This window comes from Heterodontus francisci, chromosome 13 (assembly GCF_036365525.1).
Source record: "Heterodontus francisci isolate sHetFra1 chromosome 13, sHetFra1.hap1, whole genome shotgun sequence".
NCBI lineage: Eukaryota > Metazoa > Chordata > Chondrichthyes > Heterodontiformes > Heterodontidae > Heterodontus > Heterodontus francisci.
In genome coordinates, this window is record NC_090383.1 from 108094650 (window position 1) to 108119898 (window position 25249).

General features: G+C 43.5%; 1 protein-coding gene across 1 annotated transcript in view; it reads right to left on the reverse strand.

Moving 5' to 3' along the window:
- Positions 1 to 289: 289 nt before the first annotated feature.
- Positions 290 to 25249, reverse strand: part of LOC137376572 (inactive phospholipase D5-like) — a 75932-nt gene continuing 50972 nt past the window's right edge. The window contains exons 8-10 of the mRNA XM_068045366.1: positions 20280 to 20445; positions 15730 to 15829; positions 290 to 751 (exon numbers count right to left, since the gene is read on the reverse strand). Coding sequence (XP_067901467.1) covers positions 546 to 751; positions 15730 to 15829; positions 20280 to 20445 — 472 coding nt within the window. The 3' untranslated portion in view covers positions 290 to 545. The remainder of the gene's footprint in view (positions 752 to 15729; positions 15830 to 20279; positions 20446 to 25249) is intronic.

A 25249-nucleotide genomic window follows, 5' to 3' on the forward strand; every position in this document is an offset into this window, starting at 1 on the left:
AGGAGAGGAAGCAATAATATATACTGACTCTGACACAGAGCTTCAGTTGGCTCCATTTGGGTTGAAATGGTGCTGTGTAACATTAGTAACACAGGCTTTAATCCACTTAAAACAAATGCCCCAGTTATAACAACGGACAAAGGAATCCCGTACCAGTATGATAAGCTTTTGCTAACGTTCAGTGAGATCTCAACCCATTTAATTTTGACTGTTACATAACACATGTAGCTTTGTAGCTGCTTCTGTTGGTTACATTATAGAGCAGTGACCCCCACCCCCCACCCCCCAACCTCCCTTGTGACCTCTTTTGAGTTACCTAATCTACTATAGATTCAAGGGTGGAGTTGATACTTGGCCAATGTTAGACTATTGAAAGACTGCTTGTTTTATTAATACTTTGGTTATTTTTAAATTGGATCAGATAAGATGCTTAACCCAAATCTAAAGTGTAAACTTCCAGTACTTCTGATCATGTCAAATCTCTCTCCACACCCGCTGCATCTCAAAACCATGGTACTGCTTCATCCAGATTAAGATGGTTTGTGTTAATATGTTTTAAGTTTCAAGCATTCTGGAAAGGTATTTATTTCTAAATTTCGGGCATATTTGGAATTCCAGTCTCTCTCAAACACCGCTTTTAGCTCCTCGAGAACTGTCGCCTTGCTCTTCCCACTCCTGCTCTGATTGTGCTCAATGATCAGGCTCACACCTGTGTTTTCCACAAAGTCGTCCCCAACCCAGTCAGAGGTACCTGAAAAGTAGCAAAAGAGAAACCTCAATTAATAACCACGTTCGCCAATCCAGTGTTCTCAGCCAAGCCTAAGACTGCGCAGACGGTGGGGCAGTGGGTGCAATCTGGGCTTCATTCTTGCTGAGTTTTTGCAATACTGAAATGTTACTATTTACAATTTGAGCTACTTTTACACTGATCAGAAAAGAAAGCAGTTGCATTTGTATGGCGCCTTTCACTACCTTAGGACGTCCCAAAGTATTCACAGCCAATGAAATACTTTTGAAGCATAGTCACTGTTGTAAACTTATTAGCAAACTCTTCAATGACAAAGGGTTCGACCAGAGAAAGCAGCACTGCAGCTGCCAAACTGAAAGAACTTCCATCTACAATATTTAATTGATGTGAGGACTTATTTAAACCACTTCTCCACAAGGAGTAATTGGGAAATGTTCTCAAAGTGATAAATCAAGTTAGCAAACAAACATCCCACCTGTACTTAGGAGGTACAGTAAATTGTCTGGATGGGGACAGGAAGTTACAAGGAAGCTAGACAACTTAAATATGTGATTTTCCGAAATTCCCTAGGTTCTGGAACAGTCCCAGTGGATTGGAAGTTAGATAAGTAACACCACTATTCAAAAATGGAGGGAGAGAGAAAACTGGGAACTACAAGCCAGTTTGCCAGACATCAGTCTTTGGGAAAATGCTGGAATCCATTATTAAGAAAGTGGTAACAGGGAACTTAGGAAATCATAATATGATTAAGCAGAGTCAACATGGTTTTGTGAAGGGAAATTATGTTTGACAAATCTGTTCTGAGTTTTTCGAAGATATAACCAAAAGGATAGATAAAGGAGAACCAGTGGATGTTGTATTTTCAAAAAGCATTCAAATAGGTGTCACAAGAAAGGTTGTTTCACAATATAAGGGTTCATGCAGTTGGAAGTAATATATTAGCATAGATAGAGGATTGGTTAAAGGACAGAAAACAGAGAGTAGGAATAAACAGGCCATTTTCAGGCTATTACTAGTGAGGTACCACAAGGATCAGTGATAGCACCTCAGCTATTTACAATGACCTAGGTGAAGCGACTGAGTGTAAAGTATGCAAGTGAGGATACTAAGAGCCTGCGTAGGGATATAGATAGGTTAGGTGCGTGGGCAAGAAGTTGGCAGGTGGAGTATAATGTGGGGAAATGTGAGGTTATTCACTTTGGTAGTAAGAATAAAATAACAAGATTTTTTTAAATGGTGAGGAACTATGAAATGTTGGTGTTCAGAGGGATTTGAGTGTTCTTATACACAAATCACAATAGTTAGCATGCAGGTACAGCAAGCAATTAGGAAGGCAAATGGTATGTTGGCCTCCATTGCAAGGCTCTGGTGAAAGGTCACAGACCTGAAATGTTAACTCTGTTTCTCTCTCCACAGATGCTGCTAAGCCTGCTGAATATTTCCATCACTTTCTGTTTATATTTCAGATTTCCAGCATCCAAAGTATTTTGCTTTTTTATTGCAAGGGGGTTGGAGTACAAGAATAAGGAAGTCTTGCTGGTGACACCACACGTGGAGTACTATGTACAGGTTTGGCCTCTGAACCTAAGGAAGGATATACTTGCCTTAGAGAGCAATGAAGGTTCACTCGATTGATTCCTGGGATGAAAGAGTTGTCCTATGAGTAGTGCCCTACCAAATTCACAGCTGTGAAAAATGCATCACGGACCGTGAAATCTCAGGTCCTCCGTGAAATTGGCTATTTTGCGAACTTCACGCATTTTACTGATTAACACAAGGCTGAATTTGCTGATTGGTAGACGAGGGAAGGCTTCCGGTGCAGTTTTGAGAGAAACAGTCTCCAGTAATACTGTTTTGTACAAGCTGAAATGTTTCATTGGATCACACACGCTAGGCAACGGTTCAGCGCCACTGAGCATCCAAAAGCCATTGCAGCGGAAAGACAGCATCCGCCACTGCACTGTTGGAAAACGAACAGGTAAAAAAAAAGCAGCTCAGAGGTTTCAACAACCTACTGCCGCATTCAAGAAAGCTGTGTGTATCTTTGACCCGGCACAAATGCACCTGTTGATGGTGGATTTAAACTCATTTGATGTGATTCCTGGCTTTGACAAGAAATGTAGGCTGGAGATTCCTGCTGATAAAAGAATTGCAAAAGAAGCAGTTTTGAAACTCTGTGGAATGCAGCATCCCCCACCTTGCAAGGCTAGCACGGTGTGGTCTGACAATTCCAAAAAACTCTGTGGACATGGAGAGAGCTGTGTCTAAACACAGACAAGTGTTCACAGTGCAGAGACAGGGAATGAAGAAAGAGACAGCTGCAGGTTGCTCCATGCTCACACTCAACTTCAGTGAATAAAGAATCTGACCTGTTTATAGTCAGCTTTTTACAATAGTTTTTGAGTGTACAATAAATGCCATTTGAAACCAGAAACCTCCTTTGTCCTTTTTTTGTTTTAAATAGATAATTTTTATAGTTTGTTGCATCACTGTGAAACTTATGATTTAAATATGTGAAATTCATGACTCTTAAAATGCCGTGACCATGAAATTTATAAAAGGGCTCTACCTATGAGAAGAGATTGAGTAGATTGGCCTATACACTAAGGAGTTTAGAAGAGAGATGATCTCATTGAAACATTTAAGATTATGAGAGGGCTTGACAAGTTAGATGCTGAGAGATTGTTTCCCCTCGCTGGAGAGCCTAGAACTAGGAAGCATAGTCTCAGGATAAGGGTTGGCCATTTAGAACTGAGATGAGGAGAAACTTTTTCACTCAGAGGGTTGTGAATCTTTGGAATTTTCTACCTCAGACGGCTGTGGATGCTCGGTCATTGAGTATATTCAAGGCTGAGATTGATAGATTTTTGGACTTTAAGGGAATTGAGGGATATGGCGATCGAGTGGGAAAGTGGAGTTGAGGTTAGGGAACGGTCATGATCTTATTAAATGACAGAGCAGGCTCGAGGGGCAGTATGGCCTACCGCTGCTCCTAGTTCTTATGTTCTTATTGGTCTACTTATCAGACTTTGACAGATGGGCTCCAAGTGTCATAAATCTTCAGTGACAGATAACTGACTGAAGGTAGTGCACTGAGAATCTAAGTTTAGTCTGTGTTTCATAGAAAACTAATTATCAGCTGAACCCGACACTACATCAGTAAACTAACTTCACTGCAGAGAAAACAGAACAATCCTTAGAGAGGAGCAGTTTGCTATTTGCTTTGAGTGCTTTCAACCAATTGTGAGGCTGTAGGAGCAATTTTCTCCAAAATAAAGATCAAGATCACAATATTTTTAATGAATGTCCTTGGTACAATTGAATCTTCATGAAGGCCTGGCTTTTAGCTGCAAATTTGCATCACGAATTCTGTCAACTCCACATCCAAATAGGAAATTTCACACAGTTATACCAAAACTCACTTAATTCTTCCTTCACCAACTGCATCTAAACAAAAACTGATCCCACCTAAATGAGATTAGGCCAGTGTTCTGTATTAAATTTGCATCAAGGTCTAGGAGTCCTGTAGCAAGAGGAGAGGTAAAAGTCCCAGCACTGGCGTCATCCAGTCATACAGGGAGAGGCCCAGGGTCACATTGATCAGCAGCTACTCTCCAGAGGCAGAGATACACTCAGTTCATATTAATACCACTGTTTGCTTAAACAACAGCAATACTGTTTACCGACATAACTAAACTCCAAAAGTAAATCAATGTGAAAATCAGGTTGACACATTTCAGAGGCGAGGTTAGGTACAGTACGAGTCCAAATCTTTCTTTCTTTGGACTGGATTAATGTGTTGAAGACACCAGTTGAAACTCAGCTCTGTTTAATACAGGGAACATTGTAAGACTAGGGTTCCAAATTCCATGAACACTCTCAGCCTGGGTTGACCAGGAGACGGGCATAAGGGTAGCAAACTCAGGCAGCACTTGAAAACGACAGGTCCCCACGCTGATGTCTTACTGCTGGCAGATTCTGATGGTGGTGGACAGAACTTCCATCTGCTCCTTTATTGTCCATGGCATGGAAGAAGGTGGAGCTGGAGGGAAAGGTTTTTCACACCAGAATTCCCTGGCTTTTCTTCACGGAAGAACAGGACACTGTACTGGTCAATGTGGGGTCCACCAGGATCTCCAGGCCAAGATCATGAGCTGAAAGAGTCTGGAAATGCTGTAAGGACATGTTTTAGTTGGTGTTTCTATAATGTGGGCCAATTATCTGGGGCCTACATATGTGGGTGAGGATGAACCAGCACACCCGCCCCCCCCACCCTGAGCAGTCATCCAGTACCAAATTTCCTGCCCCCAAAGCAGGCACCCAAGACGTGCCCATTACAGGCACGAGCAATTGTTGAAGCTATAACTAATGAGCTGAGCCCTTCCCTGATCCCAGTACACTGGCAAGGGCAGGAGTGGATTTTCTGGCTCAGGATCATTTTATGCTTTGAATAGGAGCATGTTTACACAGACTGGATTAGGAATTCTGTATATTGGAAGCAAATATGATGCAGTTTGGTTCACTGTAATTCTGCACAATGGGAGTGTGGTTAGGGCTATAGATGAGAGTGAGTGGGAATTGGTTCAGATTGCTGGAATTCTGCAGAATGGAAAGTTTTGTATTTGGAAATGTGAATAATGGCGATGAAAGGGAAACTGTTTAATTCATAGAATTATTGGATCAGAACCACAGTAGGATCAAGAATGCGCCAACATCTTTATAAGTTAACATAGTGCTTATGTTATTGGACTAATTATCCAGAGGCCTGGAGTAATGATCCGGAGATCTGAGTTCAAATCCCAGCACACTCGGTAGGGAATTCAAATTCAATTAATGAATTTTGTTTAAAAAGCTAGCATCAGTAATGGTGACCATGAAACAATTGGACTGTGTAAAAACCCATCTGGTTCACTAATGTCCTTTAGGGAAGGAAATCTGCCATCCTTATCTGGTCTGGCCTATATGTGACTCCAGATCTACAGCAATGTGGCTGTCCCTTATCCGCCCTATGAAATGGCCTAGCAAGCCTCTCAGTTGTACAGGGGTGTGCAATAAATGCCAGATTTGTCAGCGATGCCCACAACCTATGAATGAATAATAAAAAATATATATTTTGGGTTCTGACTCTACTGTGCAAAATATACTGAGAATTATTCTTGCAAGTGCTGGTTGAAGCCAAAAGTGCTTCCAACACATAGAAGGTCACACCTCGAACTCTCTCCATTTAAAAAAATAATTTCACCACCTTTTATAAAATGCTACTTCAAAACCAGTAGAAAAACAATAAGTTAAGGAAGTGTAAAATTTGGAAAAGGGAGTAGGAGGCATTATCAAAAATTTATTCATAACAAAGTTAAAGCTGACCCAAAAGGGGATTTCAGAAAGTTTCCCTTCCTAAATGACCTTGGTGAAATCAGGACAGCAAATGGCTAGGGAGAGGAAAGTAAGTCTCTTGGTGAAGATTAGAAATGCAAAAGAGTATCTGAAATATTAGATATCATCCTGTATTTAATGATCATTGAGGGCTCCATACTCTTTGCTACTGAGACATTTTATCACTTGGTTATTCAAGCATTTGCAATTTCTTGGAGGCGAAAATGCACTTTGCATGTTTCAATGTAGCTAACTCAAATGAGTAATATGAAATGGGTAGCAATATCCATCTATCACTTAAATTATCCTCTGTCAGAACAGTTCTGCAATGCCTTTCAAGAAATAGAATTTTTAACTTGGCAAAATTGAAATATATAATCAACATTTTTGCACTGGCCTTAGTCCAACATATCCACGTGCTGTGGAAAAGTGTCTGATGCTGCTCCATTGCAAAACACTGGCTGCCTTTTAATGAACGTAAAATTTGAGCCAATCAGAAAAGATTGAGCTAGCATAAGTACACACTGTGCACTTCACTATCTCAAAATAAAATCCGATTCAGAAAAACACCTCCTCAAAAATGTGTCAGAAAGCCTTTAGGTGCCATAACCAGTTTTTAATTTCCTCTCATTACACAAGCACTCCAGGTATAAAAATTCTAGTCCCTACCTGCTCCTAATCACTTCAAGGACCTGCCTTTCTCTTACCACTCTCAGCTCAGCATTCTATTTGTTTTTTTGAAGCTGTTATTGCTGGGCTCGAAGGCAGCAGAAAGCACGTGCTTCCTTCCTACAGGGTATCCAATCACACTGGCCAAATGGAATAGGGAGGATGGTGTTTGGCGATTATGGGTTGAATTTTACCACTGGCTTCGGGACCCTGATGTCGAGAGCAAACTGGGACCCTTTTTGGGCCGTGGAGCCTGCCCAGGCTGGTAATGGAAATGCAAGTTTTTAAAATAATTAATTAAAATTTAATTCAATTTCAGGGTCAGTGATTGAGGAAGAAACTATGTCAACATTCAAAATCAGAGTAGATAGATGGATAAAGGGAATAAAGGTTGAAGGGACAATGGAAACAGGGTGAGAAAATGTGATTAGAACTACTTACTCGTGTGGAGGGTAAAAGCCAGCTGAAGGGCCGAGTGGCCTGTTTCCGTGTTGTATGTATTTCTATATATGTATAGGAACCCTTTGCAATCCTCTTTCTAGTCTACAGTTGTGTAATCTAAGAAGATTGCAATTTTGTGACTATTGTCACTTCCTCCTAGTATATTTGACTTATCAATGAACAGAGTAATTGAACAGCAGAAGCAAGATATCAAGTTAAACTGTAAAAAAGAAACAACTTGAGTAAAAGTTAGAAGAACTCGTAATGGATTGTACACTACATTTCATTAATAATTACCTCATTGACAGCTGATTACAAACTAGGCAGAGTAGTGAGGTCATGGGTTGTTATTCCACTTATTACATGTAATGCATTTTGATTCTTGGTTGCACAGGAATTTTACACTGTGATTGTGGAGGGGGTAAGGACTATATTCAGCAGCTTTGGAGGACCCAGCACCACACATTCCTACTGCGCCAGTGCACTTGACTCTGTGCGATAACACCAGTGCCATTGATGAGGTACTGCTGCAGTATAGAGGGACCCGGGTGTCCTTATACATGAATCACACAAGTCAACATGCAGGTACCGTGAGTAATTAGGAATGTAAATGGAATGTTGGCCTTTATTGTAAGGGGGATGGAGTATAAAAGTAGGGAAGTCTTGCTACAACTGTAGAGGGCTTTGGTGAGCCTGCACCTAGAGTACTGTGTGCAGTTTTAGTCCCTTACTTAAGGAGGGTCATACTTGCATTGGAAGCAATTCAGAGGAGGTTCACTAGGCTGATTCCTGGGATGAGGGATTTGCCCAACGATGAAAGGATGAATAAGTTGGGCCTATTCTCATTGAATTTTAGAAGAATGAGAGGTGATCTTATTGAAACATACAGGATTCAGAGGGGCTTTGACAGGGTAGATGCTGAGAGGCTGTTTCCTCTTGTGGGGGAATCTAGAACTAGGGGGCTTGGTTTCAAATTAAGGGGGTCCCCCTTTTAAGATGGAGATGAGGAGCAATTTCTTCTCTCAGAGGGTCATTAGTGTTTGGAAGTAGCCTCACTGGGGAAGGAGTCATTGAATATATCCAAGGCTGAGTTAGACAGATTTTTGATTGACAAGGGAATCGAGGGTTATGGGGGCAGGCAGGAAAATGGAGTTAAGGCCAGAATCAGATCGGCAATGATCTTATTGAATGTGTTGGAGCAGGCTCGAAGGGCTGAATGGTCTACTCCTGCTCCAATTTCTTTTGTTCTTATGTAAGTAGCCAGCAACTATGGAACTGTATCCCAGCAGCGATCAATGCCACAGCCGGAGAAACTGGAGGGAGGGAATGGATACTTTGGCCGGGGTTTTCCCTCGGCGGATGGGAGCTGTCCACCGACTGAAAAGCTGGTGGCGAACCCGCCTCCGCCTGGCCTGGGGGTTCCGGACCACATTTTACAGTCCACAGGCCTTTAATTGGTCTGAGGCAGACTTCCACCTCATTGAGGCAGGGAGTCCTGCCTAATGGAGCTGCCGGCCAGTCAGCTGTTAGTCCCAGGAGCGCCACTGCTGGGACTGCAACCCAACCTTCGGAAAGGAAATGTCAGGGAGCCCCGGAATGAAGGCGAGTTTTTGGTACCTCGCCAGGGTTGATCGGTTGTGGAGGGGGGGGGGGCATGTTGGGTGTTGGAGGTAGTTGGGGCAGCGGGGGCAGCCCTCTGTTGGGCACAGGGTGCCTGACCATATGGCGCCCCCCCCCCCAGGCCGTCAGAAAGCCACCTGCTTTTGTCTGACCAGCCATGGGTAAAATCCCTGTGGCGGCAGGCGGAGGCCCTTAGGTGGCCACTTAAAGGCCTTGATTGGCCTGGGGCGGGTAGGCCATTTTTCACCACCGCCGCCCTGCGTAAAGTGGCAGTGGAGGCCCCGCCACCTTCCTGCTCTTTGGGGGTGCGTAAAATTCTGGCCTTTGTGTCAGGACATACAGGACTGCCTTGTTATAGACTCAATCAAAATAACTTGGTTTTAAAGTGCTTCCAAATAAGAAAATGAGAAACAATCATTTGCTCCCGTATAGCACCAATACCAGTGCGGCACTCCCTCAGTATTGCACTGAAATATCAGCCTAGATTAGATCTTCAAATATCTGATGTCAGCCTTGAACCCACCACCTTCTGAGAGTGTTACCAAAGAGCCAAAGCTAATATTAGTTACCTTTGGCTGGCTGCTTCCCTGGGCCTGCTTCCAGGAGCCCTAAAATTACTGCTTAGATACCCTCGTAACCTTCAATCCCATTCCTAGGGCTGGATTTTGTGGTGGAGGCGGGGCTCCCAGTGGCAGGCCAAAAAGGCAGGGGGAAAGTCACCTCTGACTTTTCGTGCCCCTGCAACCCCCTCCCCACCCTCCCCGAGCAATCCTCTGGTCTTTTTGATGCAAAGTTTTAGGAGGTGGGATCCCCGTCCCTTTAAAGACTTTAAAGGGATGGGGATCCCGCCTCCAAAAGCTGCTGGCCAATCAGAGGACCAGCAGCTCAGCAGTATCGGCAGCACCACCATGAGTGGTGGCCACTACCAGTACTGCAGAGGCCTCGGACCCAGGCCCAGTTCTGGTATCCCGCACCAGAGATAGGTGAGGCAGGGGTAGCCGGAGCCAGTCTGGAAGGCCCAGAGAGGGATGGGGGTGGTTGTTCAGTCCTGGGGGAGGGACATTAGAATTAGAACTTTTTTTTTTAAGAACATCCCGGGGGAGGGGGGTAAAATTGTTCCCCTGTGGACCACGGAAGAGGGACCTCACCCCCAAGCCTACGGGGAGGGCGCCTTGTTTTACAAGGCATTCCCCCCCCCCACTGCTGGTAAGACCCCAGCAGCTGTGGGACCAGGCCCTTAATTGGCCATTAATAGGCTACTTAAGGGTCTCAACTGGCCTCTGGGTGGGAAGGCTGTCGTCGGCCTATCCAATCCCCGGGAAGATCGCTGGACAACGGGCCCTCCGCCCCGCCACACCCTACTATCCATCACGATACTCCGTGACATCACCCCCCCCCCCCCCACCCACCCCCACAACCTCCAATCCCAATTCAGGGGGGCCTGTAAAATCCCAGCCCGACTCTGCCATTTATCCAGCTCATCTTTAGTTCAGTTTAAGAGCATCAACAACCTGACACAGTTGTCAAGGGTTAACTTTACAAAAGTGGAAAACATAAGCAGCATGGAAATAAAATTTATTGTTTTAGCTTTTGTAGCTGAAGTGTTTGTATGATGCAGACAGAATTCAGATGTAATTATCAAGTATATAGAGTGACCTACACCCAACAGTCCTTAAACAACAAGTAACGTTTTTCAAAAATGTGTTTTGAGGGATAGGGAAGAATATTAATGCTCCAACTGGTCCCACAAATATCTGGCCTTCCACTGCAGGTCCCTCTAATCTCCCTCTACGAAATGCTAGCATTCCGCCACCACCCCCCCAAACAAACCCCCAATGTCTACCACCTTCCTTGCTTGACTCTATAGAGGAACTGCTAGAACTGCCCCCTCACCCCTGCCTGCCTCCCCTGCTGTAGCAATTAGTGAACTGCCATCAACGTTGGTTCACCACTGGAAGCTCACTGAGATTATTCAAATAAAGTCCGACTACAAAAATGGTTCCGGCCTCACACGGATTCCACTGGATTTGCAATGTTGGACTTCTGCCTAATGGAAGTGGACACGTGAAAATTCACTCCATAGGAAGTGGACACCTCACCCACTCACCACCTCCCGTCCCCCTGACTAGAACACTGGCTGTTTATTAAATTTAAGTTGCCCTTTGTTGTCTGCTTTTTGCAGGTACTGGGCCCCAATGTACAGGGCCTCAGTATACCTGGTCACTATCTCACAGACAGCAAAGAGCATGGATAAAAGGCTCACTGCCGGATATTCTCTCCAGCTCATCAGAGTACCATCAATAAACCGAAGAGGCGTATTACTTTATAGATACCATTAAAAACTAACCCCAAGTTATCAAGTATTGAACAGGTTCCCCTCTGCAACAGAAGGAAAGAGAAGAAAGAATGGCCATCGGCTGTTAGTTGATGGAGTGATTGAACCACAAGTCCTTAGGCTATTCCCATTGACTTGGTTATGCTTGCATAATGTTATAATAAGGACTTATCCATTTCAAAAGAACGGTTCTCTGGATGCATTTGTTATGTTTTCAACACCAGATCTATGCAGTGGATGTTGGCTGATGGAAGCTGCTGAGGAAGATCAATTAAACAGTATTTTAGCTGTTGGAATTCACCCCCATTAATACATTATGGTGTCAGTTGAATGCTTTAATGGACAAACGATATTTGAAACCCTTCAATGAGACATTGGGAGGTCTTCCTTGGTAAACAGGACTTATTTTATTCAGATGGCATCACAGTTTATGCCAGGAAGCTTTGCTGTGTAATTACAAAGGCTCCAGGAGCCATCTGGCAGTTTGCTTGAAGCAACTGATACTCTATTTATATTGCAGATCCGGTTACAAATGAACATCAAACAAGGTATTGTATCAACATTCAATCACCTCCTTGAATATTTGAGCAGAATACATGATCCGCCCCAAGGAGTATTGAAGATAGAAGACAGATCACTGGGAATTTTAAGAATCTATGATTTTGGCAAACAGAATAATATAGTAAAGATAAAAATGCTGTCAGGCAGATTTTCATCTTCACCATCTGGGTGATGATCTGGCATGGATAGCTCGAATTAAAATCAGGCGGGTTATTCAAGAGGCTCCATCCGAATACAGCCCAGGTGGTGAAGATGAAGACCTATCTCTGTGTCATGCCACAGAGGTCCAGCACAGGCTACAAACACGGCAGAAAGAGCTGTAGGGAAAGAGTAGCCATGAAAAGAATAACAACTCTTCAAATCTGAATGGGATTCATTTGTATTTGCAGAGACGCATCTCTGATAACAGAGTTTCAATTAGAAGCTTTCCATTCAGCTTTGCCAATTTGATGGAGACAGGCTACCCACTGCACAAGGAAGATAAAAATTAAGTGGATACTGTACACTGACTGTAAAGAGAGAGAACTTGCATAGAACTTTCACAGACCTGAAACGTTAACTTTGCTTCTCTCTCCACAGATGCTGCCAGACCTGCTGAGTATTTCCAGCACTTTTTGGTTTTGTTTCAGATTTCCAGCATCTGCAGTATTTTGCTTTTATTTATTCACAAAATTCTTGACTGAAATCCTTGGCTCAAGCAACACCAATATAAAAGTAGCTGCAGTCATACTGTTTTTGACAGATATTGGCTTGATCTACCCAAAGTTAATAAGCATGGGGTGAGTGGGGGGGTAACTGTACCTATAACAGGTAAAGTAAATGGGTGGTGCAGTGGCTAGCGCCGCAGCCTCACAGCTCCAGCGACCCGGGTTTGGTTCTGGGTACTGCCTGTGCGGAGTTCTCCCTGTGACCGCATGGGTTTCCTCCGGGTGCTCTGGTTTCCTCCCACATGCCAAAGACTTGCGGGTTGACAGGTAAATTGGCCATTGTAAATTGCTCCTAGTGTAGGTAGTAGGAGAATTGTGGGGATGAGAGAGGGAATATGGGATTAATGTAGGATTAGTATAAATGGGTGGTTGATGGTTGGCACAGACTCGGTGGGCCGAAGGGCCTGTTTCAGAGCTATATCTCTCCATGACTCTAAAAACCAGGAGAGATGGAAAGTTGGCTACTGATTTGCTATCACCTGGTTTATGCTATTACACGGTCAAAATTGCCTCCAGCCTCTCTGCAATTTGTCTACCCACTGTCCAGAGATCCTGATGACTTTTAATATAAGGACAACATTCAGGATTTTAAAACATTTTCTATTCCCAGTGGTTCCAATCCATAAAGTGGGCTCTAGTGGAAACCCACTCACACTGCAGGAATTTTTTAAGTCTCCTGCAGCTGTTTCAAGAGCCGCAGCAGCTATTTTTAGAGCTTCCAATTAAAATAAACAGAAGAGGGACGGTAGAGGGTTTGGTTGATTGAATCAAATGTTACTGATAGGTAGAATTGGACACTGTTAAATCTGGGATCCTTTCCCTCGCTGGAAGCCTTGCAGATTAAGTTTTCATGGGTCTAAGAGTCTGCTGCTGGAGTAAGAAAGCCGGATTTAGCAGCATCAATTCCAGTAGCTGGCTCACATTTGCTAGTCTTTCGGAATCCAATTAAATGGGTGCCAGTATAAAATTGGTTCACAGTTGCTCCCACCTGTTTCTGAAGAGGAGTTTGGAAACATCGGGTTAATGCTAAACTCAGACAATTCACCAGTTTGGCCACAGTTAGAATATGAGTTGAGATTTTTCTGGGTCTGCACCCAGGTACACCTGGCAGTGGTGATTATTGGAAAATTTGGCAGGTTGGAGCACACGTCTGTAAAGAAAAGCATCCCATTTTCCTCCATTCCTTTAAATAGAAGGAACAATGGTGCTGTTTTCTTTAGTAGTGTGTCCTCCCATCCAATATTTCAATATCCCAGCCTATCCTGTGTGACTGGGTGGAGGCCAAGGAAAATCTCCCCTTATCTATCAGTTTTGGACATCTCCTTTATGGAGAGGGTACAGAAAAGATTTACAAAGATGATCCCAGTCTCTTGGCTTGGTAATCACATATAGACTCCACTGCACCAAAACAAAACGTGGCAGAGAACACTGAAAAAGCTAGTCAGGAGATGGTACTCCTCAAGAATTGGATGCACCTTTTATCATTTGCAACTTCAGTGTTTTGCAAATCTTATGCTCACCCAGTGATCGAATGTTGCAGATATTTTTGACAGCTCATCTCTTACTCTTGGATTAAAGTCCAATCCCATCCCAATTGTACATAATGAGGATGGTCTTCCAGTACCAGATCCCACCCTCTGCAGTTTGACAGAGTTGAGATGAGGCAGGACTGTTAGTCTAGTATCAGAACATGACTAAAATCACAGAAGTGTTCTCAGTGCTTAAGACAACCCTTCTTGTCTGTACCAGAAGCAGAAGAGTTGCTATAGCAGTGCTTCCATGATCTACATCAACCCAGAAATAATGCTAACTGGAAACGTACACAAAAACTTCTCTTTTCTGTGAATACTCAGCAGGTCAGGCAACATCTGGTTGAAACGTTGACTCTGCTTTTCTCTCCACAGATGCTGCCTGACCTGCTGAGTGTTGCCAGCATTTTCTGTTTTTATTTCAGATTTCCAGCATCTGCAGTATTTTACTTTTATTCCCTTTTCTGTGGACTTCTCTCTCCCAGTCAGTCTCTCAAACTCCATCTTTTATGTACAGACATTTAAATGCGTCTTTTATTGATCCTGGGTTGTTGAACTACATATTGTCCATTGGTAGATAATATAATTTTCAGGGCCCCACCAGGGTCAAACCGATACTATTTTAGCCTTGCAATGCTTGGCTCCAGCTGCATTCCCTCATTATGGCACTTAGCACATAAATCTCTTGATTGTGTTTCATCATGTCTTATAGTAGAATAGTAGAAATGTGTTATTGAAAGCACAGTGAGTCTGTTACTATTTCAGCAAAGTTCAACTTTAATCATCTAATCAGTGTTAGTCAGATTCAGTTCACTTTTTTGCCTTACAAAGTCTCTCCTTCCCGTCAGTCTATATTCTGGGTTGTGCATAATTCTGTGGGAACGGTGTACTACAGGAGATCCTGCTGACATTTAATATAAAGACCAAATTCAGGATTTAAATGTTCTCTATTCCCAGTGGGTTCTTATCCATAAAATGAGCAGTGATTGGCAACATATGCACACTGAGCAAGAATTCTTCAGTGTTGCTGCAGTTCTTTCAAGAGTTGCAGCAGCTATTTTAAAGCTTCCAATTAAGTCAACAGAAGAGAATAGGATGATATGGTTGATCGGATCAAAGGCTGCAAAGAGATCAAGGAGGAAAAATGCCCTACACTCTCAGTCATAGAAAAAGACATTTGTGTTCTTGATTAAGTCTGTTTTGGTATCATGGCAGGGGCAAAAACCTGACAGGAGTGATTCATGCAGGAGAGATGGACACGCACTTGGTAAGTAATAACACATTCAAGTACTTTGAAGAAGAAAGGGAATTTAGGACTAAGTATCAACCTTCTTTCTTAGCTAGGAGGATATGAAGCAATTTTATGGGATGAAACAGTAGTTGCAATGACTGAGGGGAGAAGTGTTTTTTTTTTTGAGGAGGGTGTGATGGCAGTGGTTTTAAAAGGGTGTCAGTCATCTGTTGATAAATTTGTGGGCTGCAAATTATCTGTTATTGCAGATGTTAGCCTAGAAGAGGACAATGGGGACCAGACCTTTACGGCTGCTGGTACTCTCATACCTGAGATGGAAGTTGTCTGCAGATCTCCTTGTGTTGCATAAAGCATTGCTAAACCTGAGCCTATAGAGGTAGCTCTTCTCTGTCGTTGCCAGGTAGCTGTGCTTGGTTGTGTGGACACGATTTGCTTTTTAAGCCTAATGTGACCTGTCTCCAGACTCACAGAAAAGATACTGATTGGTTACTTACTGATATATGCTGCCTTGTCTGTCACCATGTATTTGTTGCGATTAACGCTGGAAAACATGACTGTCTCATCCCCTTCAGAAGCAGGAATTACAAAATATTTCTGTAAGGGATAAGCATAGAACAAAACCTTGAGAGGACCATCAACACAACTTTGAATATAAAATTGTTTCCTAACTGCTCAATGAAGAAAGAAAAAGATGTTCAGTCTACCTGAATACAAGTAAAGGACCATCACCAACAAATTGTTTATCAGGTCACTGTTCATGACCTCTTTGAAAAGTTCTTTCATAACATTATTTAAAAAATGCCGTATTACTGCAAGTGACACTGAAGAACAGCTAATAGTTCACGCAAATGTTTATTATTCACTTGAGTGAACTACACCTCAGCCATGCAGTTTATTCTCACAGTCTCAATTAGAACATTTAAATGTTGTTGTACAATGTCCATGTATATGGAAAATTGATTCCACTTTAGAAGGAAAGTCAAGGTCAAAAAAAGCCATTTGATCCATTAAACTTAATTGCTCTAGTACCCTAACTTTCTCATCGCTATCTCTAATGATCCAATTTTCTCTCCTTTGCAAATGACCTGGCAGTCCATTCCTCTGGCTAGAACCTCCACAGGGATTTTCCTGATCATCTGCTGTATCGCCACTGGAGATCATTCCTGAAGAATTGGCGTAAATGGGGAAAAACCTTCCTGCAGGATTCTGCCAAAGTTACAACAGGAGATCAGGATAATCCTGTGGAAATTCTCCCCCTGTTATTTGTCACACTCAAAAGGAACCTTGTTCTCCTGATATTTGCTTCTCACTCATCTCAATTATCAGTTTCTCATGAGCACCTAAGCATTCAATGTGGCAGGCAGGGACCCCGCACTCATTACATGCTGCTATGTTGGTGAAGGCATCCCACATCCATGCCTGAAACAGGCATTAAGTCTCTTCCATTTGCAATTGGGGACTGGGGGAGCTGACACTTGTTGGTGACCCCCTGTGCAAAATTGAGCTGTCCTGAACACAACCGACAGCTGATTTTCTATCCATAATCAATAGCTGATCACCAGGAAATAAAAAGTAGCAGATACTGTAGTTAAATTTGCAAAATGTTATTTCTTAGGCGGGTCCCAGGGTCGATCGCTGGCTTGTTAGCTGATTATTGACAGACAAAGAAGGAGAGCGAAAAGGAAAGACCAACCAACCCTAAAAGTTTAGAGCAAATATATTATACAAATGAAAAAGAAAGTACTCTAGAGCAGACGTCAAGACTGTAATCTCATCTCAGGTTTTAGATGACTTCAATGAAGAAAGAATTCACATTTAGCAGCCTTACATGACCTCAGGATGACCCCCACCAAGCACTTTACAGCCAATGAATACTATTGAAGTGCAGTCATTGCAGTAATGTAAGGAAATGCAACAGCCAATTTGCACAAAGCAAGGTCCCACAAACTGCAATGAGATATTGACTAAATAATCTGTTTTACTTTTTGGTTGAGGGATATGTATTGACCAGGACTTCCCTGCTTTTCTTTGAAAAATGCCATGGATCTTTTACATTCACTTGAGAGGGCAGATGGGATCCCAATTTAACATCTCATGAAAGACAGCATTGCTGACAGTGCAGCACTCCCTTAGTACAGCAATGAAGCTTCAGCCTAGATTTTGTGCTGAAGTCTGGGACTCTAACCTGTAACCTCTGACTCAAAGGCAAGAGTATGTCAAGGCTGACACATTGAGGCTTTCCAAGAGGGTTTATGAGATCATCCAAATCCCTCAATTGCAGCCCTGCAATCACTACGCTGGAGCAATTCAGTTAAAAAAATACATGATGCCATCAATTGTGAGAGTTTATAATAATCAGCTAACCCCTCAACTGAATCATTGCCTTACATTCAATTTCCAGGTGCCTGTTCTACTGGACCTGTAGCAAGGAGCTCAGTGATTTACAGTCCTGACAAAATGTCATTTTTAAACATTCAGTTTGAGCTTTTCAGTTTATTTTGTCATTTCGAATAGCCCACAATATGTACTTAACTTTATCAAAGTTACCAAGTAATAATTGTTTGAAACAAAACACACTGTAATTAAAATGCAGCTTATTATGCCAAATATTAGGGACTGCAGACCACTTGAATTTACCAACTGGGTCAATGGTGAGCAGCCTATAAGCAGCGCCCACGCGTTAAAACTACAGCTGCTTCACGCGTCTGGTTTGAATCGAGACAAAGCGCATTCCAGGGGTTACGTGACTGCAGTGGAACCATAACTAATTGGTCTATGCACATACACAATTGCGTCATGACATTGTCAACAGATGACATCATGGCATGCAAAAATGCCCCAGGCTTTCATGGTGGTGCCACATTAGGAAACTTTCAATATAAACTCACTTCACTCCTAAAATTAGTTTTGCTGTAGGTCTGATGTTGAACATTAAAGCAGGTACGTGCAGTATTAGTGTGTACAGCTCCCATACAAATGGTAAACCCAGAATCCCCTAATAGTAGCAGACACAAGCATAGGGTGGCGTTAATTTTTCTGGCTGCGAAAACTAATCTGGGGAAATATTATTTCAGCAGTCAACCGATGGAACAGGTACTGTAGGGAGATGATGGAAACAGATGGTGTTAATTCATTCAAATGTAAGTTAGATAGATTTCTTTCAGAAAATATTTTGGGGTATGAGTAATTTGACAAATGGCATATTGTAAGAGTAGCATCCTTGGTGTTGTATATTGTTGCTAGCATTTCAGATGCTAGGTTGAGCTTGGTTTATAGAGATCTCAGAGTCGTCGTAAATCTAAACAGTAACTCATTTATTATGTTTACATGGTCTATATACACTTTCCATAAGCCTGTCTAGCTTCTGCAAGACCCTTCTTGCTTCTCCCAAGCCTATTACACATTTGATCTCTTACATCATCCTCACAGTGGGAGGTGTTACTCTCACTATCCCAAACATTAACCCATTCAGACCCTTATACTACACTTGGAAGGAGCAGGTAACTATGGATCCCAAAGTTTTCCACCACTGTGGGTTTCTGCACCTCATATCTGGGTTTACTGAAGACTAATTGATAGAGGTTGAGTGCTATGATTAGTCAACAACTCCATTATTATTGCATCATTCAACTGCTAGGATGGTGGAAGGTGAACTAGATGGACCTTGGGTCTTTTTCCATCTAGAAATTCCAATGTTGCTATGTACATCTCTGCATGACTGAACATCTTAAAACCTCCATGACTGTATAACAGCTCACAATGCATGGAACAGTGCAGCTCCTTCCACGGTCACACTCAGTTTGCACTAGGTCTTCGACACATGCACTTAATCTCCTTCCCACTCATTTAGTGGAGGATTCCCATTATACCTGGTCCCTTGGTGAGCACTTCCCTGATTTGCCACCTCCTTCCCACTCAGAGCCTGTTTAGCCTTCTATCTTTAAGCCCATTCAGGACAATGGTCACTTGGTCCTGCATCCACATTACATGCCATGCTGTAAAGAAATGGGATCTCCTGATCTTTTTAGGCCTCAGTGTGTTATTCATTTCCCCTCTGTTTTACATGTAAATTGCAAGAGGTACAAAACAGGTGGCCAATTCACTATCACCCATTTTCATCAGCTGATGGAAGTTAAAATAGAAACACAGTCAATTACGGCATAGAAGCAGGTCATTTGGCCCATTGAGTCCATGTCAGCTTTCCGAGGAGCTATCCTGTCAGTCCCACTCCCCCACTCGATCCCTGTAGCCCTGCAAGTTTATTCCTTCAAGTGCTCATCCAATTTCCTTTTGAAATCATTGATTGTCTCCGCTTCTACCACCCTCGTGTTCAGCGAGTTTCAGGTCATTACCACACACTGGGTAAAGAAGTTCTTCCTCACATTCCCCTGCATCTCTTGCCCAAAACCTTAAACCTGTGACCGCCCCCCCCCCCAGTCCTTGTACCATCAGTTAATGGGAACAGTTTTTCCTTGTCTAACTTATCTAAGCCTGTCATAATCTTATACTCCTCTATTAAATCTCCCCTCAATCTTCTTTGCTCCAGGGAGAATAACCCCAGCTTTTCCCACCTAACCTTAGAACTAAAATCCCCCATCCCTGGGATCATTCTGGTAAATCTCATAAATGATTACCCCATTGGGGTAGATTTTCATCTGTACCACCTGGGCGTAAAACCTTGCCCGAGTGGTGTGCAGAATGGAAAATCCAGCTGGAGGTGATCATGTACACATAATGAATCCTGCCCGGTTACAACTTGCATTTATATAGCTCATTTAACATTTTTAAAAATGCCCTAAACAAAATTTGGCATCAAGCCACATAAGGAGATATTAAGACGAGTGACCAAAAGCTTGGGCAAAGAGGTAAGCTTTAAAAATCGTCTTAAAGGAGGAGAGAGAGAAGTGGAGAGGTTGAGAGGTTTAGGGAGGGAATTCCAGAGCTTTGGGTCTAGGCAGCTAGAGGTACAGCCGCCAATGGTGGAGCAACAAAAATCAGAGATGCGCAAGAAGCCATGAACTGGCAACCCCGCAACTGCACTCACCACGTCAAAGCTGCAGTTGATGGGCTCACTGCAGAACATTTTGAGGGACCACAGGAAGTTGAACATCGGAGCGTAGGTTCCCTTCCAGCAGCTGACCAACAGACGCACCTTCACGTTCCTCAGAAAGAGAGCTTCCCGCAGCCTGTTATCTATCAGAGGCCAGTACCTGAAACACAACACAATTATTGTTTGCCTTGAGTGGGACAAATGGAAAAAAACAGTCTGTCTATTAACTCTGGTGATCTCTGTCCCCGGCCTCAGTCGGCATCGTGTTTTGTAGACTCTAGGGGAAGAGATAGAAGAGAACCATCTGAAGGTATGCGGTCAACAGGTAAGGGATTGATTTTAATGGGACTCTGAACTGCCATCAGCTCTGCTATTTAAACACTATTTTCTTTGAAACTGGGAAACTAATTCTAATAACAAGTTCTGAACGGCAACAGAGATCAAAATATTCCTTTTTCCAGCTGAAATGGATTCATTCCTTTTCTACTTAACTAGACTCCACCGCACATCAGGATTCAACCAGCACTCAAGGAATCCTCACTAACAAAGTACATTCACTGTACTCACATACAAAGGGGCAACAAATAGGTCAGGTATGCTTACTATGAAGAGTCATGTCCCTTAAAGATGAATTTAAGGATTAGGGAGCACAAGGATGATTGTCCATATTGTTAGTGGTTGTGTTCAGCAATATAGAGGCAGCACAAGCAGCTGTAAAGAACAAACTTGCATTTCTGTCGGGTCTTTCACAAGCTCAGGATGTCCCATAGTGTTTTACAACCAATGAAGTATGTTTTGAAGTGTCGGTGCAGCACCAATTTCACCATGGCTTTCTCACCAAGAATGCTGGCAAATCAAGTTGGTTATTTTTTGACAGCCAGTCTGCAAGACTAACCAAAGAAAAAGGCAACATGCTGCTCTACGCAAGTATGTTCACTTGTTGGTGTATTTTTAATAGTCTAGGAATTGCTGTTTGTGTATTAGTGGATAAACTTAGAATCATAGGAAAATAGCGCAGAGAAGGAGGCCATTCAGCCCACCTTTGAAAGAGCTATTCAATTAGTCCCACGCCCCCAGCTATAGAAACATCTAATAAGTTCATGTGACCTTGCACTATCAACTATTTTAATATAGATAAAGACTCATTTATTTTAACAGGGTTGATGTCTCTGTTAAAATAGCAAAGTAATATTATATGGCAACATCTTTAAGCTCCAATAATTCTCCACTTTACATCTATGCTGAACAGTGAATTGTGATTTTCCTGATCTCAGTGGTAAGACACTCCATTGTTATTGGGCACCATCACCTACTGCCCCAAGTCTCTCGGATGAGATGTTAAACCAAGACCCTGGCTGGAATTTTACCTTAGGCGGACGGGAATTCACCACCAACGTAAAAATTGGTGGTGAACCCGCTTCCACCTAGCCTGGGGATCCGTCCCTCATTTTAAGGGTCCCCAGGCTTTAATTATCCCGGGGCAGGACTTCCACCTGCTTGAGGGAGGAGGTCCCGCCTCAGTGAGCTGCCAGCCAATCATTGGGCCGGCAGCTCTTAGTCCCAGCAGCGCCACCAGGAGCGGTGGCCACTGCTGGGACTGCAGCCCAGCTGACCGAGAAGGACGCCATGGAGGTAGGTTTTGGATGCCTCACCAGAGTGATCAGTCATGCCCCAGTGAGGCAAGGGTGTTAGTTTGGGGGGAGGGGAGGGGGCGTCTTGGGTCCCGGGGGTGGGTTGGGAGGTGGGGGCAGCCCTCAATCGGCACAGTGGCGCAGTGGTTAGCACCGCAGCCTCACAGCTCCAGCGACCCGGGTTCAATTCTGGGTACCGCACTGTGTGGAGTTTGCAAGTTCTCCCTGTGTCTGCGTGGGTTTCCTCCGGGTGCTCCGGTTTCCTCCCACAGCCAAAATACTTGCAGGTTGATAGGTGAATTGGCCATATAAAATTGCCACTAGTATAGGTAGGTGGTAGGGGAATATAGGGACAGGTGGGAATGTGGTAGGAATATGGAATTAGTGTAGGATTAGTATAAATGGGTGGTTAATGGTCGGCACAGACTCGGTGGGCCGAAGGGCCTGTTTCAGTGCTGTATCTCTAAATCTAAATATCAATCGGGCACCCTGTGCCCAATTGTCACTTGCTAGAACTAGAACATTACAGTGCAGTACAGGCCCTTCGGCCCTCGATGTTGCACCGACCTGTGAAACCATCTGACCTACACTATTCCATTTTCATCCATATGTCTATCCAATGACCACTTAAATGCCCTTAAAGTTGGCGAGTCTACTACTGTTGCAGGCAGGGCGTTCCATGCCCCGACTACTCTCTGAGTAAAGAAACTACCTCCAACATCTGTCCTATATCTATCACCCCTCAACTTAAAGCTATGTCCCCTCGTGTTTGCCATCACCATCCGAGGAAAAAGACTCTCACTATCCACCCTATCTAACCCTCTGATTATCTTATATGTCTCTATTAAGTCACCTCTCCTCCTCCTTCTCTCCAACGAAAACAACCTCAAGTCCCTCAGCCTTTCCTCGTAAGACCTTCCCTCCATACCAGGCAACATCCTAGTAAATCTCCTCTGCACCCTTTCCAAAGCTTCCACATCCTTCCTATAATGCGGTGACCAGAACTGCACGCAATACTCCAGGTGCGGTCTCACCAGAGTTTTGTACAGCTGCAGCATGACCTTGTGGCTCCGAAACTCGATTCCCCTACTAATAAAAGCTAACACACCATATGCCTTCTTAACAGCCCTATTAACCTGGGTGGCAACTTTCAGGGATTTATGTACCTGGACACCAAGATCTCTCTGCTCATCTACACTACCAAGAATCTTCCCATCAGCCCAGTACTCTGCATTCCTGTTACTCCTTCCAAAGTGAATCACCTCACACTTTTCCGCATTAAACTCCATTTGCCATCTCTCAGCCCAGCTCTGCAGCCTATCTATGTCCCTCTGTAAAATACAACATCCTTCGGCACTATCCACAACTCCACCGACCTTCGTGTCATCCGCAAATTTACTAACTCACCCTTCTACACCCTCTTCCAGGTCATTTATAAAAATGACAAACAGCAGTGGCCCCAAAACAGATCCTTGCGGTACACCACTAGTAACTAAACTCCAGGATGAACATTTGCCATCAACCACCACCCTCTGCCTTCTTTCAGCTAGCCAATTTCTGATCCAAAGCACTAAATCACCTTCAATCCCATACTTCCGTATTTTCTGCAATAGTCTACCGTGGGGAACCTTATCAAACGCCTTACTGAAATCCATATACACCACATCCACGGCTTTACCCTCATCCACCTGTTTGGTCACCTTCTTGAAAAACTCAATAAGGTTTGTGAGGCATGACCTACCCTTCACAAAACCGTGCTGACTATCTCTAATGAACTTATTCTTTTCAAGATGATTATAAATCCTATCTCTTATAACCTTTTCCAACATTTTACCCACAACCGAAGTAAGGCTCACAGGTCTATAATTACCAGGGCTGTCTCTACTCCCCTTCTTGAACAAGGGGACAACATTTGCTATCCTCCAGTCTTCCGGCATTATTCCTGTCGACAATGACGACATAAAGATCAAGGTCAAAGGCTCTGCAATCTCCTCCCTGGCTTCCCAGAGAATCCTAGGATAAATCCCATCTGGCCCAGGGGACTTATCTATTTTCACACTTTCCAAAATTGCTAACACCTCCTCCTTGTGAACCTCAATCCCATCTAGCCTTAAGGGCCTTGATTGGCCTGGGGCAGGTGGACCATTTCTCCCCACCCACCCCCTTACCCCCCGACTTCCATAAAGTTGGCCGGAGGCGGGAGCGGGTCAGGAAGGCCTCTCTGAGCCTCCTGCTCAATTTTACGCCACCATCCGGCTCGCTGGGCTAAAATACCAGCCCCTGTCCCACAGGTGGGCATAAAAGATTCCATGGCACTATTTCACAGAGGACGACGGAATCCTCTCCTCGTCAATATTTATCCATCAATCAACATCAGAGACTATCTGGCCATGATCACATTGTGCAAATTGACGGCTGTGTTTCCTACATTACAACAGTGACTACACTTCAACAGTAATCAATTGGCTGTAAAGTGCTTTGATGTCCTGAAGTTGTGAAAGCCACTATATAAATGTCAATTCATTCTTTGCAGAACAGACAGGCCATCATTTTACTTGTCCTATTCTCCCGGCACCTTTAGTATCCAGCGTTTAATTCTTCAGCTGTTTAATTTCTTGCACATTTTTCACCCCCAGTGTGTCGTCCTGTCTATGGGCCTTGTTTGCTCACCTAGGTCTCAAACATTCACCAACACATCAGAAGGACTGCCGGATGTCTCTCGGGCCCAGATTTTGATTTGGGGGGGAGGGGGGAAGGTGGGGTTGATGACGAACTGTCAGCAATCACCATCATTACCCCTCTGAAACTGACCGCAACTTCGGGATGTTGGCCACGCGCAGAATAGCGTGGAATCCTGAAGTTGCGTTATGTCACTCCGTGCTCCACCATTGGCTGGGCTGTGGACCGTCCCCAGAGTTGGCAATCATTGAAATCAGTGAGAATTTCCCCCTTTCTGTTCTCACATTGCTGTTAGAAACCCAATAAAAAGATACACCTTGTTCAAGCAGGTTTAACTGGGGTTTTAAGGACGATGCAAGTAATAGCTATTGCTGAACAACAGACGTGACCCTGAAAAAATAATTTTAGATTTGTTAACTCACTCAATCATGATTAATTGTAGATTTTTAAAGCTAATTTCTTTTTAATAATTTTTTAAAGAAGGTTTTTCAGAATAATTTAGCTTCTACCTTCACCCCATGTGTACGTCCCAATCTTTAATTTGCTCTGCGTAAAGGTTTTTCGAACTGATTTTATTATAGTGCTCTTCCTTTCCTGTTTGGATGTCTGTGAAAATCCTTTAACATGATTGGCTGCTTGGACAGCTTGATGACA